At 48.3% G+C, this 19,055-nt stretch overlaps 1 protein-coding gene across 1 annotated transcript; it reads left to right on the forward strand.

Annotated features, from left to right (window-relative positions):
* The first annotated feature begins 946 nt into the window (after positions 1-946).
* On the forward strand, positions 947-10,888 carry LOC114708114 (stearoyl-CoA desaturase 2). The gene is made up of 6 exons (XM_028891129.2): positions 947-1,319; positions 1,847-2,129; positions 5,132-5,262; positions 6,730-6,935; positions 8,117-8,349; positions 9,853-10,888. The coding sequence occupies exons 2-6, from the start codon at positions 1,847-1,849 to the stop codon at positions 10,050-10,052; spliced, it is 1,053 nt and encodes a 350-aa protein (XP_028746962.1). The 5' UTR covers positions 947-1,319; the 3' UTR covers positions 10,053-10,888.
* Positions 10,889-19,055: the final 8,167 nt, after the last annotated feature.

Genomic DNA, 19,055 nt, shown 5'->3' on the forward strand with positions numbered 1-19,055 from the left:
CGAGAGCTTGGGCATCAGTTTCTCATGGCTGTGCCCTCAGCCAGCTCCACCACTTCCTGGCTGAGGAGACCACTCGCAAGCTATCTCATCTGTGTAGGTCACGTCCCTCCGGTTTAAAAGTGGAAAGATGGAGTAGCCACTGCGCAGTCACAGCGAGGCTTGCAGTAATCATTCGGGCCTGCTGTTTCCTGGTCTTTTCCATAAAGAAAACTGCAGAAAACTCCAGCCCGACAGAAGAGTCTCCCAAAGGTGCCACGTGCATTTGGAAAGCATGAAGATGGGGGTGGGGTTGGATACTGCCGACTGTGACAGTGGCTGTGTACAGTGACTTAGTAACTGCGCCTAGTGTGACTGGGCTGGCCCCAGATCTATGAAAACTTGATTATGGCACCAGAGCTCCGAGTATGATCTGGTAAGCATCCTGGAGCTGGTGGGCGAGGCAGAGCCATTGTTCCAGCCGGGTCTACAGAGGCGCCTGTTGGGGAGGGAGACGGGCCAGCAGGCCCGCTCAGCTTTGCTCTCGGTCGGTGGTAGCCATCTCTCCTCCCACGCGCCTCTGGAAATGCCAAGACCGGATGGAGTTACGAGTGGTCGGCGCTATCGTGGCTTCCCTAACTGTGCAACCTTTATGTACCTCGCCGGGTCTTCTGGGCCTGGAAGCCAACCCCCACTGCTGGATTGGGTCTTCTCTCCCAGGGAGAGCGCCGGAGCGCCCCCGTGGCAGGGTGGGGGCTGGGCGGAGGGCCAGCGGGGATGGGTGAGAAGCCAAGAGGCAGAAAAAGAGGGGAGGAGGGGGGGAGGAGTTGGAGGCAGAGGGAACAGCAGATTGTGCAGAGCCAATGAGAGCAGCAGGCCGAGGTGGTACCAAATTTCCGTCGGCCAATGATGAGCCAGAGTTTACGAAAGCCTCATTAGCATCTCCCCCCTCCCGCCTGGCTGGGGATGGGACAATGCGGTGTTGGTGTCTGCAGTATTCCGACTCCTGAACACTGGTGGCTGCAAGCTGCGATTTTGGAGTCCTCTCATTTCCTATCCTTATCTCCGCCCGCGGCTGCGTTGGCCAGCTAGCTTTTGATTTTGTATCTGGTCACTGATCAATAAAGCAACCTAAGGAAACATAGGACACCATTACCTCACTGCCAGCTCTGGCCCTGGGCTTGTACAGGGAGCTCAGGGTCTCTGCACCAGTGGGCTGCAGAAACTTAGTCATAGCGCCCTCAGTCCCTGAGGTCTGAAGCTCGCCGCTGCGCATTCTCCTCCCTGGGAACGTGACCCCAGCAGCACCCGACGCAGAGACGCCAGCCCACATACTGCAAGAGGTGAGCCCCCCCAAAAGGCCCCTCCCTCCCAGGTTGGTGGGTGCGGCGGATTGGACTTTTGCAGATTAGACTTCTAGGTGGGTGGCTAGTTGGGGGTCGGAGAGAGTTCAGAGCAGCTGGCAGCATTTAGCCATCATTTCCGAGTTTTTCTACCTTGAATGGTTGCTTCTGTACCGGGTGATAACCAGATTTTTACTCAGGGCAGTTGATTCCCCCAACTTGTGTTTCTTAGTCTTTAAAGTAAAACCCGACCCTTTTTCGATACCTGCAGGGTCTCCTTTGTGAGTTGCTAAGGGTGCTGTTAATAAAATATCTGTCCTGCCCCTTGAGCATAAGGCTTATCGCCGCCCGTCTGCACATTTCAGGAAACTCCCCCTTGTTCCGTTTCGAGGTGCTCTCTACAGTCCTGCAACCTTGGCCCTGGGGTATGGCCGGTATTGCCTCGTTCCGCAGTTGCATTAGAGGAAAGTACCCCCTGCTGCCCCCACGCGTTTGCAGCCCTAACTCTCCACCCCCTCTCCTGGCAGATGTCTGGCTCTTACTCAGCCACCACCACAATCACAGCGCCCCCCTCTGGGGGACAGCAGAATGAAGGAGAGAAGTTTGAAAAGAATCCTCACCACTGGGGAGCAGATGTTCGCCCCGAAATAAAAGATGACTTATATGACCCCAGCTACCAGGATGAGGAGGGGCCCCCGCCCAAGCTGGAGTACGTCTGGAGAAACATCATCCTCATGGCCCTGCTGCACTTGGGGGCCCTGTATGGGATCACACTGGTTCCCTCCTGCAAGGTCTACACCTGCCTCTTCGGTGAGCAGCTCCTCTTGTTCTGGGCCAGTACCTCAGGTTTCTTCGTGCTCTTTAATGAGGTAGCCTCTGACCCAAGGCAGCAGCCCTTTCTTTTTGGTTCCCGATGGACCAACTGGGCTGGGAAAAGAGCCTAGTGCGATTAGTATGGGGGGGACTTGCATTTTAAGAATCTCTTAGCAGTGATGCTGAGGCCACTGAACGAGCTTGTCTGTGTGAGTCACCTGATGGCACCTGTCCCAGCCCTGCCTGCCACAAAAGAAGCAGGCCCTGCTTAAGGGACTTTGGAACCAAGAACTAGACCAGGGGCCTCATGGGCGGCACCATGTTGAGCCCAGTGAGGGTGAGAGCCACGCGATACTGTTTAGGAAGAGAGAACAGAAGGGGGTTATAAGCACAGCTGTTTGGAGCTCTCTGCCTGGCCAGCCAGAGCAGGCCTCCTGTATCCCCAAGTGCAAATGGTGTATGACTCCAGGTTTGGGCACAAGCCAGCCAGTCAACAAACCATTCTTAGAATAAAGTAAGGTTGCAGGAGTGTTTGGCCTGCTCATCTGCTGTGCGTGCCCACACCGTGCTACCGACCCTTCCCCTCCAAACACCGTACCTAACACAGGGCCCCTTGGCAGGGGACAGAGCCTTGAGCAGCCCCAGCCTTCAGACAGTTGTGATGGATGAGCGTGCCTCCGTCACAGAGCTGCCTAACTCAGCCTAACCCCCTAACTCCCGGGGACCCGTGGGTACAGGCTGGTGCTGCTGCCGCTGCCTCCTGGATACACACACGGACTTCGCAGGTGGTTTCACCTCTGAACCCTGAACTGGGAAGGAGAGCCTGGAGCTCTTGCTGCTCTCTGAGGGGCCATAAGCAAGGGGTTCTTCAGCACGGTGGGGGGTTTTCTGGACACTAATGGCCGCTCTCTTGGAGGTCTTAGGCCTCCTCAGCTCACCTCCCAGTCTAGCACAGAAGAGGCTCAGATCCCTGCCCTGTCTCCCAGAGGGAAATGTCCACAACTGTGGGCAGGAAACACCTCACAGCTTTAAATTCAGAAACGGGCTGGGGGAGTTTTGCCCATTAGGCGGTCAGTGTTGTCAAAGATGTCTATTCAGCCCTGGGGTTCTAGAGCCCACGGAGGTACAGAAGACTCTTCAAACAGCCGAGCCAGGGGCAAGGCTGGCAGGGCGCACGGCTGATCTACAGAAGGATCCCATTCCTATTCTCAACGAAGATGGGGTATCGAGATCGTGAGTGGAATACTTGGTACCTGAAAAACTCTCAAGGACCGTGTCTATATAGAAGAGGACAGTGTATATATAGAAGGGCTGAGTGTTAGCTGCCTCTGCCTCAGTCCTCCCAGGTCTTACAAGTGTGGAGACACGGTCCTTGAGAGTTTTTCAGGTACCAAGTATTCCACTCACGATCTCGATACCCCATCTTCGTTGAGAATAGGAATGGGATCCTTCTGTAGATCAGCCGTGCGCCCTGCCAGCCTTGGCCCTGGCTCGGCTGTTTGAAGAGTCTTCTGTACCTCCGTGGGCTCTAGAACCCCAGGGCTGAATAGACATCTTTGACAACACTGACCGCCTAATGGGCAAAACTCGCCCAGCCCGTTTCTGAATTGAAAGCTGTGAGGTGTTTCCTGCCCACATTTGTGGACATTTCCCTCTGGGAGACAGGGCAGGGCTCTGAGTCTCTTCTGTGCTAGACTGGGAGGTGAGCTGAGGAGGCCTAAGACCGCCTGCGTTCTGTGTGGGCTCCCATGTGTCCTGTGGTCTGCCCTCCCCATCACCCCTGCCCCCCCCCCCATATATTATCTGTGCTTTTGGACCCAATTTGTCTGGGTCATCTGCAGCGTGAACCAAGTGCAGGTGTGTCCTTGGTGTTCCACTGAGGACGTCTGCCTTGCCTAACGCTCCCCTGTCTCTGGTTACCTTAGGATTTTTCCAGACATAAGTATGGTCACAATTTCCCTTAGTATGCTGTCTGTTGCTCCCCTGGGATCATGTAGGAGGGACAGGAAGGGAGGAAGGAGAAGAGAGCGTTCTTAGGAAAGTTACTGTCTGTCTGCAGAAGGGCACAGCGCACTTTGTACAATGTGTGGTGTCTCCAATAGCAACTAAGTTCTGTAGGCTCTGAAGGTCCTTTGTTTTCTGAAGTTCTTTGGGAGGGAATCAGCATTAGCCATTTCTCCCCAGGCCCCAGCCCCTGCTTCCTTGTCCTGCTAATGGAGGGGACATATGGGTGAACTGCTGTCCTCTTTCCCAGTTGGACTGTGACTGGCACTTCCCGACCTTGCGTGCCTCAAGGACAGCGAGGCAGTGCTCATCTGCCGGCCTTGAGTGTTTCCCGTAGACAGGAGCGTAGCCAAGCAGAGAGAGGCGCTGGGCCCACAGATCTTGGGGCTGGATAGTTGGACTGAAACAAGGGACAGGAGACAGAAAACCCACCTTCAAACAGTAGACAAGCCCTTCCCATCCAGAATCTACCTTCCACAGAATGGATGGTACTAATAGCACCCACCTAGTTCGAGGTATGGGGAGAATATGAGACTTACTATCCTTGGTAATGTTTGATCCACTGCAGTCTGACTATCCCTTGTACTGCTACAGTGCTGAGGTGGTTCTGTACCCGCTGCTAAAAGCCTCGTGTGTACAGGACGCTGCTCAGTGTTTCCTCCAACTAGCCATCGTCCTTGTTGCTTCCCATATGCCCTCGGGTGTGGGTTCTAGGTTGAGAAATGCAGTTCCCTGACCAGAATGTCTTTGAGGACAGCTAGAGGTCAAAGAAGACAGGCCCTGGGAGGGTGCCCTGATATGCTCGCCACGGCCGGGGCCACAGAGTGGTAAAATCGCTGAGGTTGCACAGGCTAAGGCGTCTCAGGGCTTCAGGGAAAACCAGACCTTTACCCAAAGGCTAAACGAGAAGCTGACTGGTGCTCAGAAGCCGTCTCTGGCATCCTTCCCTTACGGAACTGGCCTGTTGGTGATACCCCCACTTTCTCGTCCTACAGCATATTTGTACTATGTCATTAGTGCCTTGGGCATCACGGCCGGGGCGCATCGCCTGTGGAGCCACCGAACTTACAAGGCGCGCCTGCCGCTGCGGCTCTTCCTCATCATTGCCAACACCATGGCTTTCCAGGTGAGAAGCTGTGCTGTTACTGCGTCTCTACCCCATGGTGGGCAGTCAGGTGTCTCAGGACCGCCATCATCCTGTCTAGTCTCCTGTGGTCACCGAGAGCGCAGACTCAGTGCTGACGTCCAGACGCCATAGAGTCACTGAGAGGGGAACTACAAAAGGGCCCCCAAGTGCTGGGTCAGTTTTCAAGGTCCCTGTGGTGTCACACGGCATGGCTGTTGTGGGTCTTCACTATAAAGGATGGGGCACCAGAGCCGGGTACTGACCCTGATTTCCTAGACCAGAAGTGAACAGTTGACTCACGCGTTGAGGTAACTGTCTCAGACCACACCACAGTGGGACAAGGTGATGTGCCATGGACCCTGGAGCTCTGCCATTTTACAACAGACACCAAGCATTTAACGGCATAGACTAAGTCCTCATAGCTGTTTGAGGTAGCAGCTACTGTTACTGCCCTTTACAGACAAGGAGAAGCCCAGAGATCGGTTCCGTCCACACGGCAGTCCTGTGTGAGGCTATGGTGGGAAGTAAAACATCTTGAAGATTGTCCAAACAACAGACTTTAGCAGAACAAGGATAGAGAATTGGGAGGGTACTCTCATGGCTACTGAGCTTTAAGGACACAGGATAGCCAGTAGTGGGTTTAATTTGTAGCAAGAGGAAACTAGGAAACCAAATTAGTCCCCTCTTGTTAAGATTTGAGGTGCTCACCAGATATGCCCAATTGCCTCTGGCCTGGCAACTTTATCTTTACAAGATTCTTGAGGACAAAGGGAAGGAAGAGACAGTGGTGTACTTTTGAAGGTTTGGGAGGACCCAGACAAGTGCAGGGGTCCTTTGGAAATGTGCTCGTGCTCATGTGTTAACGCTGGCCTTGGTTGGCATTCCTCGCCTGTTTTATAGAGTAGCACCCTAGGACTCAAGGCCACTTGCCTCATACTCCAAGCTAGAAGATAAGATACTCCACATGCCCTCTGTCCCATAGTCACTGTCTGGGTCATCAAGACGGCTCCGTGGGTAAAGGCGATTTCTGTGCAACCCTGATGACCTGGGCTTGATCTCTAGAGCCTGCTGTGTGGAAGGAGAGAACCGATTCCTGAAAGTTATTCTCTGACCATACACGTGCTGTGGTGCATATGCATCTATATTCACATACACACACATAAAAGGATGAACTTAAAAAAAAAATCCACCAATGAAACATGAGGGCTGCATATCTGCTCTCTCCCTTCTGTACAGCCTCAGGAAGTAACCATGCTGTTGCTGTGTTCTGGGACTTTTACGTTGCTTTTCTGTACGTACTTCTAAGGCAGATGTGAAGCAGAGGCGAGCCCCTCATCTCCGCCCTGTGCATATTCTTGAGCCAGAGTCCTGGGGATTTTGTAGGTTAGGCTGAGAGTTCTGGGCCCTTGCATTCCCCCAAGAAGGAATCTCTTCTCAGTACTGGGGTCCTCTTTCCTGTCCCTCCAGAATGATGTGTATGAATGGGCCCGAGATCACCGCGCCCACCACAAATTCTCAGAAACACACGCCGACCCTCACAATTCCCGGCGTGGCTTTTTCTTCTCTCACGTGGGCTGGCTGCTTGTGCGCAAACACCCGGCTGTCAAAGAGAAAGGTGGAAAACTGGACATGTCTGACCTCAAAGCTGAGAAGCTGGTCATGTTCCAGAGGAGGTGAGTCAGGGGGATGGCCCTGGGAATGTGGGGTTTACACTCTGCCTTTTTTTCTTAGGAACTGTAAAATTAAAGCCATGATTTAATGGCTTTACATGTTCAGATCATTTTAAAACGTATGTCCTATGGGCCACAGAAATGAATTAATTTTTCTTTGTATGTGTTATCTGATTGGAACCAATTAAATGCAAAACAAAACAAAAACCCTGTTATTGCCCTATAGAAAAGGACAGAGAACTGAGTGTAACGGAGACCTTATCTTGAAGGAGTAGGTAGCCTACTGTGTCTCCACTGGACAGATAGAAAGAGCAGGGAGGTTCTCATTGAAGGAGTTCAGGGAGGGGCTTAGGAGAAGAGATGTTGAATCCCCAGCTGCATGGAGACATCACAGGTTTCAGAGGGGGACTATGGAGGCAGAAGGCAGTGAGGTAAAGCCTCAAGAATGTCCCAGGAATGAAGCCTCTGCTTGAGAGATAAGAAGGCTGGTCAGGACATTGCTGATGCCCTTCCTATTGAGGAGTCCTACATGCAGACTTAGAGTGGTTACCATAGCAATAGCGTTACTAATGGGTCCTTTAGCAGCATGAGGCTGTTGCCCACTCCTGGGAGGGGCACAAGTTAGGTGGTAGGAGGAGCCTAAGCCAAGGAACCGAGGTCGAAGCTGAGAGAAAGGAGTTTGATGCAGGAAGCTTACTGCGATGTGAACGTGGAAGGCATGGCTGCGGGAGTCAGTTCCCTTGGAGTATCTGGTCTACATGATGGAGCGGGCTAGTGTTGCTGTAGGGTCGGAGGCCGGCAGTTGGTCCAGGACACTCAGAGCGTTTTGGGGTGGGTCAGCAGAGCTAAGAAGGCTCGTAGCAGGAAATAGAGGCATGACACCACACACTACACCTAATAAGACTCCAGTGGTCGTGAAAGCAAAACATTAGGCAGGTCAACAGCAGCCCAGGAAGCAACCGTGATCGCAGTCATTTATTGTACCCGTATTGACCCATCTACACAGTAAGATAACAGTGTTTGCTCTCAGATTTCCCACCACATATTTTGGGGGGCTGGTTCCTGCTACTCTTTACTCGTGGGATAAGGGGAAAACAACCCTGCCTGCCTGCCAGGAGTGGACAGTCCACGGAAATGTGAGAGTCCTCTCTCCATGGACTCTAAAATGTACAATCTCGTTGTAGGTACTACAAGACTGGCCTCCTGCTCATGTGCTTCATCCTGCCCACGTTGGTGCCCTGGTATTGCTGGGGTGAAACTTTCGTGAACAGCTTGTGCGTCAGCACCTTTTTGCGATACGCTGTGGTGCTCAATGCCACCTGGCTGGTGAACAGTGCCGCTCACCTCTATGGATATCGCCCCTACGACAAGAACATTAGCTCTCGGGAGAATATCTTGGTTTCGATGGGAGCTGTGGGTAAGTTGCCAGCAAGACCACATCTGGCAGCTTGCTGCTGGAGATACTTGGCCAGGAGCTAGAGGAAGCAGAATGATCTGATTTTTGTATATTTCCTGCTATAACACTGGGGATAATTTTATTGGGGAAGCCTTTAAGAGGCCATAACTTCTTTGGAATGGGTAAAAGTCTGCCATCATGGGCCCTTTTGAGTTTTTTCCGTTTCCTAGTTACCTCTGGTGGGTTTGCAGTCTCAATCAGTGCAGGGGATCATAAATAGAAAAGGAGGGTCGTGGCCATGAATATAAGTCTCATGTTTTTATTTAGCCATGCTGTATAAAAGGCAAGGCGGTGGTGGCGCAGGCCTTTAATCCCAGCACTTAAGAGGCAGAGCTAGGGGATCTCAGTGAGTTTGAGGCCAGCCTGGTGTACAGATCAAGATCAAAAAACCACCACCACCACCACCACCACCACCACCACCACCAACAACAACAACAACAAAGGCAGATGATTACAGTTTAGTGCAATACATTTCAAGTAGGTTACATGGATAGAACTTTTATCTCCAGTGTGCCTGGACGTGGCTTATCCATCAGTGATGCCTGTGGTGGCCATTAGCACACGTGCCTTCCCAATCCCTACCACCCGCTTTTCAAACATGGCTTTTGTTTCTCTGTTTTCTCCTATTTTGTGCTAGCGCCCCCCTCCCCACAGCATTGCTTGGGGAATCAGATCACTTGATTGTAGTTGATCCAGCCTATAAATCCAGCTCCAGCTGTCAGGATGAATGAACGCATGCCTCTGCGACCTGTGCCCACATCTTCCTGCCCTTCCCAAGAAGAGAATTTGACAAAGGCCTGGAGTTAGTTTTCCCTGTACTGACCCGTGGCTTCTTTTCTTGAGTGAAAGAGACAGTGGTCACCCAGTGGCGCCGTTGATGGGTGCTCGTCTCTATTACACTCGTTAACTTAGGCTAGGTTGGATATTACTAACAGTACCTTTCCTGGGTTGGCACAATGGTTCATCAGGTAAAAGGCATTTGCTCGCCAAGCCTGACCAGCCTGAGTTTGACCCACATAGTGGAAGGAAAAGTGCAAGTTGTCCTCCGACTACCACATGCATGCTATGGCATGTATGCACATGTATATACACATGCAAATGTTAAAAATAAATTTAAAATACTTTCCCTTTTTATCATTTGCACATAGCCTTCTTTTCAGAGGCCATTGCTCGTGGTTCTTTAATTCATGTTTGAAATAAATTACCTACACTCTATAGTGCTAAGATCCTCTTAGACATGAAGTAATTTGGACAAGATGTGTAGATCCCATAATGTAAGTGGAACTGTGATGCCTTTGAGAGTGTCTGTTTGCTCAGAGTAAAAGATAATGGATTTATCCAGTCACCCACCTGCCTGCAGTCTGATTCTCCAAGGTCTAAGGAACCCACTGGGTTAGAGGTGTGCAAAGAGCAGGAAGCAGCCATCACCGAGCCCCCTAACTGCTCTCCACGCTTCTGTTCCAGGCGAGGGCTTCCACAACTACCACCATGCCTTCCCCTACGATTACTCTGCCAGTGAGTACCGCTGGCACATCAACTTCACCACGTTCTTCATCGACTGCATGGCTGCCCTAGGCCTGGCTTATGACCGGAAGAGAGTGTCCAAGGCCGCTGTCTTGGCCAGGATTAAAAGAACTGGAGAGGGGAGCCATAAGAGTGGCTGAGTTTGGGGTCTTTCAGTTTCTGTTCCAAAAGCCAGCTTAGCAGAGGCTTAATGTTCTGTTAATTAACTACTGAGTATTGCTACCCAGATGCTAAAACGATGACGTTAACCCATTCTGGTACAGTATTGTAAAATGGACAAATATCGGAAGTCAGCAGCTCTTCCCTTCCAATGCTAAGCTGATCTTCTCTTCTCTTTTCGTTGTCTTTTCTTTGCTTTGTCCCTGTTGACCTCATTTCTCATCGCCTCCCAAGCCGGCCGCTGCTCCACCGTAGGTCAGTGTTCGCCTTCCAAAGCCTACCAACTTTCCAAGGGTCTAAAAGTCAAGGTTTGTGCCCCACCCCCAAGAAAATCTGCAGAGATTTCTCCTGTTATTTTTAGCCCAGGCTTTGCCAGATGGAATGGAAGGTAAATCTTACGGGGCCAAATTCAGCATGCAGGCTGTGATTCATCCAAGATGTGGGAGAGGGGAATCTCGTGTGATCAGGCTCAGCTCTTGTCTCGCAGAGGCCGAGGAGCCTTTCCACACAGCATGCCGCCTCTCCTAATTCTGAGTAGGTGACAACCATGGGACTTGGTGACATTGGAGTACAAGTAACACATATCAGTATCTCAGTGTAGTTTAGGCTGAAGATTTAAGGGGAAAAAAAGGTAAAAAACTGTAGGGAAAGTGGTCTCTACTGAGAAAGAATTTTCTTCTCCTTTAATAATAAGGACACGGGGCCAGGCGTGGTGGGTGGCATATGCCTTAAATCACAGCACTTGAGAGGCAGAGGCAGGTGGATCTCTTTGAGTTCAAGGTCAGCCAGGGCTAGTTGGTGAGACGTCAAATAACTAAATAAGAAGTGATTGTAAGGGCATGAGAGCCAGAGGTCTTTGGGTGAGGCATGCTTGGAATTGATGGGGACAGTCACTCATAGTTTTGAGCATTCTGTGAGTTGCATGCCCAACTTCTAATTCCCGCTCTTCTGTCTGGTTGCTCCCATAAATTAAGGATGGCTGTGGCGTTTCTATACATTGAACAATGGATAGAAGTTGAACTTAAGCCACACTTAAAAGAGACATAAAGTCTGTCTGGAACCTGCAAATACTCAGAGTGCTTCCCTCCGAAAAGGAGATGCTGAACGCGTTGTCTGTTCCTCCACTGCTGGGCAGCAGGTGGAGAAGTTGGAAGGCATTGGAAGGCAGCTCCTAATAACTTTCCTGAGGAAAGCTGCTGGGGACACATTGCCAGGGGCTTCAAAGTTTTGGGGTGTCCTAGTGAAACAGGTTAGACGTTAGCTCTTCGCTCTTTATCGTAAGGCTTCCCTTACAGTACTGACTCATGCCTCATTGGCTCTTTGGCCATCCGGCCTACATGGATGACTCTGTCTGTGACACATGGCCAAAATCTCTTAGCTCTACCGGCGTCTGCCTCTTTTTCCTACCATTTTTGTGGTTTGGGTTTGTGTGTGTGTTTGTTTTTTCTTTCCTCTTTGACATTTAGTCTTGCTCTAGGCAGAACTGTCCTGTGTATTCACAGGCAGTAAATGTGCAGTTCCGGCAGCTTCTCGTTCAGAGATAGTACGCTGTATCAGTAGTAAGGAGAGCTGGCTGTCCCCTTTCCAGTGACTTTCAAATCCTCCACCTCTATCCCTTAGGCTTCTGACACTCTGGGAACTGTAAAGAAAAAGGTTGGCAAACTCTCTAGAAACATCCCTGACTCAGAGAGGCTCTTTTTCTCGTGAGTCATTCCAAAACAAATAGTCCTGTTGTGCCAGTGTGCCGGGGAAGGGCGACATAGTTCCTGGTTTTCAGCCGCAAAGTGAGTCAGGGCAGAGCACGCTCAGTGCTCCCCTGCATGTTCGGCAAAGCTCCTTGGGCAACATGTTGGCTAAGTGCAAAGCACAAGAACCCAGGTCTGTGTTCTTAAGTGCCTCAGCTGGAATCCCTTACCTGGAGCCAAGGTCCGCTGCAAAGCTCTGGCTAAGGAGGTCGAGATGCCATGGACTTTGCAAAAAGAGGATTTTGTTCAGCAAACTAATTGGCGTGTCTATCCCTGTAGCTCAGTGAGCACTGCAGAAATGTGGGTCTGTTGTATTGAGATTGGCTGTGTAGTGTACCAAATGCTATCTAGACTACTGCGCCCCAGTGGTTAGAGGGAACAGTCTTCCTGTGTTGGTGGAATAAAGGCTTCAGGACCTCTGTGTGCCCACATGAAAGCAGCTTTATCCTTTAGCTGTTCACTAAAACAGAATTCTTGGGAGATTACAGTGTATTTGCTGACCTGTGGCCCTCTTCCTTGGAAATGCCTTTTGGGTGATTTTAGTTCCACTGGTTAGCAGGTGCCTGCTTAAATAATATGTGAAAAACAAAAGCAATTTTCTCTTCTAAGCCTGTCCCAATGGATCTGAACCATGCTGTGGCTGAGGACCACCATTATAAATGTATCTGCTGATAAGGGTGTACCAGCTCACTAAGGAATACTACTTTCAAGATTTTAAAACTCAAATCAAGTGACATATTAATACGAAACTAAGATCTGATTGAGTGACTTCCTAACAGTCCTTGCCTTGTGGACATGCTAAAATCTGACTTGGGTGCCTTACCTCTTTAATCGGTTGCTTGTGAGCCTGCACTCTGCCTCTGTGGAGTCCTTGAAACTGGAGAGCCTGTAAATGTGGCAGTATCAACTGACCTGGCTGGAGGAGTCATTGTACATCAATTTGCAGCATTCCCTTTGGGGGCTTCATTTGGGGAATTTTTCTTAGGGCTGCTTCGATGAAGTGCCCATAGCTGATGGATGGTGGAAGTAATTTGAACGTATGTGATTTGTAGGTTTTGCTATTTGTTTTGAGACTAAACGCTGGTTGTAGCATTTAAAGTGAAAGCTTTTCTTCATGGTTTGCTAGTATCCTGAGCGTCTTCTTTAGTTGAAATAGAATTAGTAGGAAAGTTAAGGAGGTGGCGACCGTGTTATGCTGGCGGTGAAGCCCAGGGCCTCCTACTACGCTCCGTTTTTTGGTAACAGTCCCACTTTGACAATAATGAATTCAATCCTCGGACAAGGATGTTAATGAGGGAAGTGCCCTCCCAACCTAATCAGCTCTTAATGGTCCCAGCTGCCAACACTGTTGCATTGGGGATTAAGTTTCCAACCCATGAACTATGGGACAAACTCAAACCATAGCACTGGACATGTCACTGAACAATAATGTGACTCAGTATTACTTCTGTGAAACTGGGATAATAATCTGACCTACCTCAGTGGGTAGGTTTGAGCATGGCTAAATGCTCTTTATAAAACATTTGGGGATCCTCAGCAGAGGAATATTTAAGTCCTGCACATTTTTATAGTAACTGTGTCCACCATGGACTTGACACGTGCCTATGTCCCAGATGACATTGTTAATCTACATCATTCTTTTCAGAGATTGAATGGATGCGTTAGATAATGTATACTCATTGCTATGAAAACATGCAGGACTCCATTTCCTTCCTGGGTGGGATTTTTCCTTTATTATGTGCAACAGTAGTTATTTGTAATTAATAATTTTCATTAATACCAACTCTGAAAGTATTTCTACTCATCTGAGGTTGTGTTTGTTCATAATAAAATGAAATGGATCTGACTGCAATATGTCTCAGTGTTTTGACTATGTCTGGTTCACCACCCCACCCATGTCCTTCACCTTTAAGAGAGAAAAAGAATTTAGAAGCCACGAGGTTTGAGTCATACCCCAGTAACCTGCTCAGCCTTTCTTAGGTATAATTTGAGGTTCAGTTCCGGCAACAGGAAACTGGTAGTCAGTTGGCGTTAAATCAAAAACATCACCAGCTGACTACCTTGGCTTGGAGAAGGGCCAGGTTTCCATGTATCTCCTGGCCAAATGGATATAACCAACATCGCCGAAAGAGCAGATCTTCCCTTGCAGCTCAGGTTGGGCAGTCCAGCTTATCTCAGGAATGTCCTGTCTTGGGTAGCTTCTGAGCATGCTAATTCATTGTATTATTTCCCTCTAGCCTTTTCTACTTTCTCTGAGGTTACTTATGTACCAAAATAGGAACACACAGACTGTAGAGGGCTGGCAGGTACTTCCCAGCCAACATCTGGGCTTCCAAGAGTACACAGAGCTATTGGCACCAATTCACTTCAGCCAATCTACTTTTACCTTAGACATTCTAAAGGTCTCTTACAAGGCCATGGTGCAGGCCTGTAGTCGGGCTGCTTGGAGGGTGAGGGAGGAGGACCTCAACGTTCAAGGCTGCCAGGCAACCCAGTGATACTGCTTCAAAATTTAAAGAATTAAAGGGCTGGGGGTGGGGTGGGGTGGGGGTGTTGCTTAGGAGGGTGTCTAGCATGAAGTCAATGTAGGTTCAATCTGTAGAACTCACTAAGACTCACTAACTCTGAATACCCAGAATCAGAGACTGTATGTTGAGTCTTTTCCAGCCCTTAAGAGCCAGGCCAACTATTATTTTTCCCTCTCCTTGTTCAAGGGTAAACACTCCCAGAAGACAGTAATACATTCTGTTTTATGCATGATTTGTATGGGAGGCTAAAAGTAGGATAAGATCCTAGCAAGATTAAATCATGTCACAAAAGTAAAAGACACAATTTAAGATAATGATGAGGGTAAATGCAAGAGTGAGAGACCCCAGTTTTCTCCTTCCATAGGAAAACCAGGGATGTCCTACCAGGGCAAGAAAAGGGAAAGAAACAAAACTCTTTGTAGATGACACAACTGTCTACAACTCTTAAGCCACACATGTAACAACCGGAGGCTGTTAATGTCCTCCAGGAATAATACGCAGGTAAACTTACTGCTAAAACCCAGCAGTAAATGACTTTAAAATGGCATGGGAGTGAGTTATCACAAGGTCCAAAGCAGTCGGTGTCGTGCTCACGAAGTGCTCCAGGGTGCTGCAAGGAAGTATGACGTAGCCCGCCCGCTTGGGTGGTCACAACTTTGACTCCAGCACTTGGGGGGTTGGGGTGGGGGCGTGTGAGGATGGCAGAGGCAGGTGGATCTCTGCGACCAGCCTGATCTAAATGAGACCCCAGCCGGCCAAGACACGTAGTGAGACCCTGTCTCAAAGAAAAGTTCAACGTATTATTAAAAGAAATCAGAAGATATCTAAATAAAGAAAGAGAACATTATGGGTTGGAAGCCTTAATATTATTAAGATAGTAATGTTCCCAAAACAGACCAATAAATTCAAGACAATCCTTATCAAGTGTCAATTTCCTTTTAGGCAGATGAATATATAGATCATAACATTCGCAGGAAAAATTCAGGAGACCCAGGATTAGATAAATGAAGAAACACACACACACACACACACACACACACACACACACACACACACAAAGATGGAGGAAATTTCAAACTTTTTTCAAAAGGTGGTGGTGGCACACACCTTTAACCTAAGCACTCGGGAGGCAGAGGCTGATGGATCTCTGAGTTCAAGGCCAGCCTGATCTACAGAGCGAGTTCCAGGACAGCCAGGGCTACACAGAGAAACCCTGTCTTGAAAAAGAAGAGGAGGAGGAAGAGGAGGAGGAGGGGAAAGAAAGAAAGAAAAAGAAAGAGAAACCAGAGAAATTCAGTGGAATAGAATAGAAAATTTAGAAAGAAATACATTTATGATTAACTGGTATTTGACAAGCACTCAGATAATTCAGCTGGTAAAGAGAATCTTCCAGCAGAGTTAAGCAAGTAGATATCCACATGTAGCTGTTCTCATTGTTGGTACACCACCTCATCACATACAACTGTGAACTCAAAATATATTAGATAGAACCAAACTCTGAGGAGAAAACACCACTGTACACCTCCTCCCTCCCATCACGTAGGATAAGAGAGAGCAATAATTTCCTGGATTTGATAGAAAAACACAAGCAACAAACATTTTTAAGTATATGAATCAGGTTTCATCAAAACTGAGATTTTTGTCCTTCCAAAGGTAGTACCAGGAAATTGAAAAGGCAATTGGGATGAGGACCTAATGCTTAAAGAGTATGAAATGAATGCATTCAGCAGGATTGAGCCAGATCCTCCTGCATGGAAGCAAGAGCTGTACTACTGAGCTAATTCTCCTGGACCCACAGCAAAGAAACCCTTACAAGTCAACAAGAAAAAGACAACAAAGATACAATAACAAATATATAATAACAATAAATACCTGCTATTAAAAATAAGGTATCTGAATAGACATTTATGAAAAGGAAGACCCACAGATGGGCAGTAAGGACATGGGCATACCTGGTATCGGTAGCCCTGGAGTATATAACAAACAGCATAATGAAACACCTCATTTCCAATAAGATAGCTGCAATGAAAAATAAAAGTAAACACCAAGTGCTGCTGAGGATGTAGACAAATCATTAACACTCATACCTGGACGGAAATCTGAGCTTGTACATCTCCTTTGGAAAGGGGATTAGCCATCTCCCAAAGAGTTAACACGCAAGTACCAGCTCACCAACCCACTTCTAGGTATCCACCCGAGACGTGGAAAGATGTGTCAACACAAAAAACGTGTACGTGAATGGTCATACCTATATTTCATAATAGTGCAAAACAGAAACAATCCAAAATGTCTACCAGCAGATGTGTAAACATAATGTGGTATATTCATACAGCGCAGTATTTCTCAACCTTAAGAATTAAGTACAAGGCACAGCAGTTTTCCAAGTCAGACACAAGAGGCACTGTGTGGGTTTATTCATATGAAATGTCTGAAACAGGCACATCTAGAGTCGGAAGGCAGGTTGGGATTTACCAGAGGCCAGAGAAGAATGGAAGTAACAAGTCCTCTTTTGTGGCAAGTGACAAACCTTTCCAAAAGTCCGATGCCTGGGCTGATGGTTGCCTAGTTCAGCAAATATATGCTAGAGTTGGCTAATCATAAATTTTATTCTTCTATTTTTGTTTTTGAGATAGGGTGTAGCCCTGGCTGTCCTGGAACACACTCTCTCTCTCTCTCTCTCTCTCTCTCTCTCTCTCTCTCTCTCTCTCTCTCTCTTTCTAAACCAGACTGGCCTCAAACCCAGAGATCCACCTGCCTCTGCTTCCTAAGTGCTGGGATTAAAGGTGTGAGTCACAATAAAAGCCCTGGCTTACTAATCATAAATTTTAAAAGTGTGATTTTATGGTTTACGGGTCATGTCTGATAACAAACCTTAAAAGAAGAGCACTTGGTGTTTTATTGGTTTTAGTAGTGGTAGAGGCTGAGGTTCAAAGGAAAATGCATTACGACAGCACTGGTGAAATTCAAGTCTTTGAAGGACACACTCCGCTATATTCTGTTTAATTCAACAGTGATGTGGTTTCTGATATCAGACTTCAAAGACACGAAGTCTAACCACGCGACACAAAGCAGCTGCGATAATGTAGACTCTGAGGTGACAATCTTGCCACATAAAGTCCCAGTGGTTGGGAAAAGCCAGATACCGTCTTCATAAGTCAAAAGGACTGGCACCAAACATGAACCCAAACCCAGGGTCTTTTGAAGCTGGACAGTCAAGTTCTGAGTCTACGAGGCTGGAGGATGCAGTGGTAATGGCAGCAGCATTTCTTTGGTCAGGCACTAAGCTAAAGGCTGGAAGATGCCCCGTCCCACATCAGAAGCGGGTGATGGGTCCTTCCCATGTGGTGGATGGGCTCATTTAGAAGTAGCTAGTGTAGTGGTTTGGCTCCACAGAACCCAGGCACAGTCACCCTGCATGAACTTAACTTTGTTCTGAAAAACAAACAAACCCAGCTCACCCTTCCCCTGTGACTACCTTAGTGTTCCACCACACCTGAGTTTTAAGCCCACCTCTCAGACCGTATGCATAGTGCTGACATTTCCTCATGGCTTTTATGAACTGCAATCTGGTCCCATATAAAGTTCTGAGCATCCCAAGGCCTCTATTGCAAATGTCTCCCGGCACCTCAACAGTGGTACTCAGTGGTAAATGTCACAGGAAGTGGGAGTTCTGTTCTGTGACCTGTACTTAATGTTCTATGCCACAAAGAAAGCACTGACATTTTGAGCAAATGCTATAAACGCCAATGATAAGCTCCCCCAAGGGCAGAGATTCTATCTGCTGCTGGAGGCAGAAGGAACCCTCCTCCTCTGGTGACCGCCCCTCCCACACTATCCTGCCCAGCCTGCTCTGCCCAGGCAACAGAGAGCTCACAAAAGAGCAGTGTATGCTGTGCTGACTCATGGTGATTTCGGTGCTGGGGACATCCAGGAGCCCATTGGCATCTTGGCCATTTCCCACAAGGAACAATGAGCAGTGAGGGTCAGGCTGCAGCAGACTGTGAACGGGGGGAGGAACTGAGAGAGGAAAGCAGTGGAGAAAGTCCTGCTCCGTCCAGCTCCACACCTGCCTGTGTTCTTACAACTTTCCTTTAGAAATGGGGCGGGAGGATAAGGATAATTCTCCTCTGAGTCTATTTGTGTTAGTTACACTTGTTAACCGAAGTGGTGTTTCCACAATGTGGATGTTAGGTTCTTTCTTTCCTTTCTTTCTTTCTTTCTTTCTTTCTTTCTTTCTTTCTTTCTTTCTTTCTTTCTTTCTTTCTTTCTTTCTTTCTTTCTTCTTTCTTTTCTTTTCTTTCTTTCTCTCTCTCTCTTTCTCTCTCTCTCTCTTTCTCTCTCTCTCTCTTTCTTTCTCTCTCTTCCTTCCTTCCTTCTTCTCTCTCTCTGTCTTTCTTCCTTCCTTCTTCCTTTCTTTCTTTTTTTTGAAAGGCAAGACAAAGTTTTAGTTTACAAGCACATCAAATAACATATAACATGTTCTTGAGTCCTAGCATCTAGCAATTTGGGTTAAGATACACTAAGAGCAGCTTGAACAAGCATATTCACTGTCCTAAATTAGCCAGAAGGGACGACTGTAAGGCTGGCTGCTGCTTCATAGGAGTTACAAAGGCTGTTTACTACTTTTTCATAGATAATGCCCCTGACCTTTAAGAAAGTGGAAGGAAGCCGGGCTGTGGTGGCGCGTGCCTTTAATCCCAGCACTCGGGAA

Source organism: Peromyscus leucopus, chromosome 1 (genome assembly GCF_004664715.2).
Source record: "Peromyscus leucopus breed LL Stock chromosome 1, UCI_PerLeu_2.1, whole genome shotgun sequence".
Lineage (NCBI taxonomy): Eukaryota > Metazoa > Chordata > Mammalia > Rodentia > Cricetidae > Peromyscus > Peromyscus leucopus.

Coding starts and splice junctions, on each gene's coding strand:
- LOC114708114 (XM_028891129.2), top strand. CDS start 1,847: ATGTCTGGCTCTTACTCAGCCACCACCACAATCACAGCGCCCCCCTCT. Junction 2,130..5,131: donor GGTCTACACCTGCCTCTTCG/GTGAGCAGCTCC, acceptor CTCGTCCTACAG/CATATTTGTACTATGTCATT. Junction 6,936..8,116: donor CTGGTCATGTTCCAGAGGAG/GTGAGTCAGGGG, acceptor ATCTCGTTGTAG/GTACTACAAGACTGGCCTCC.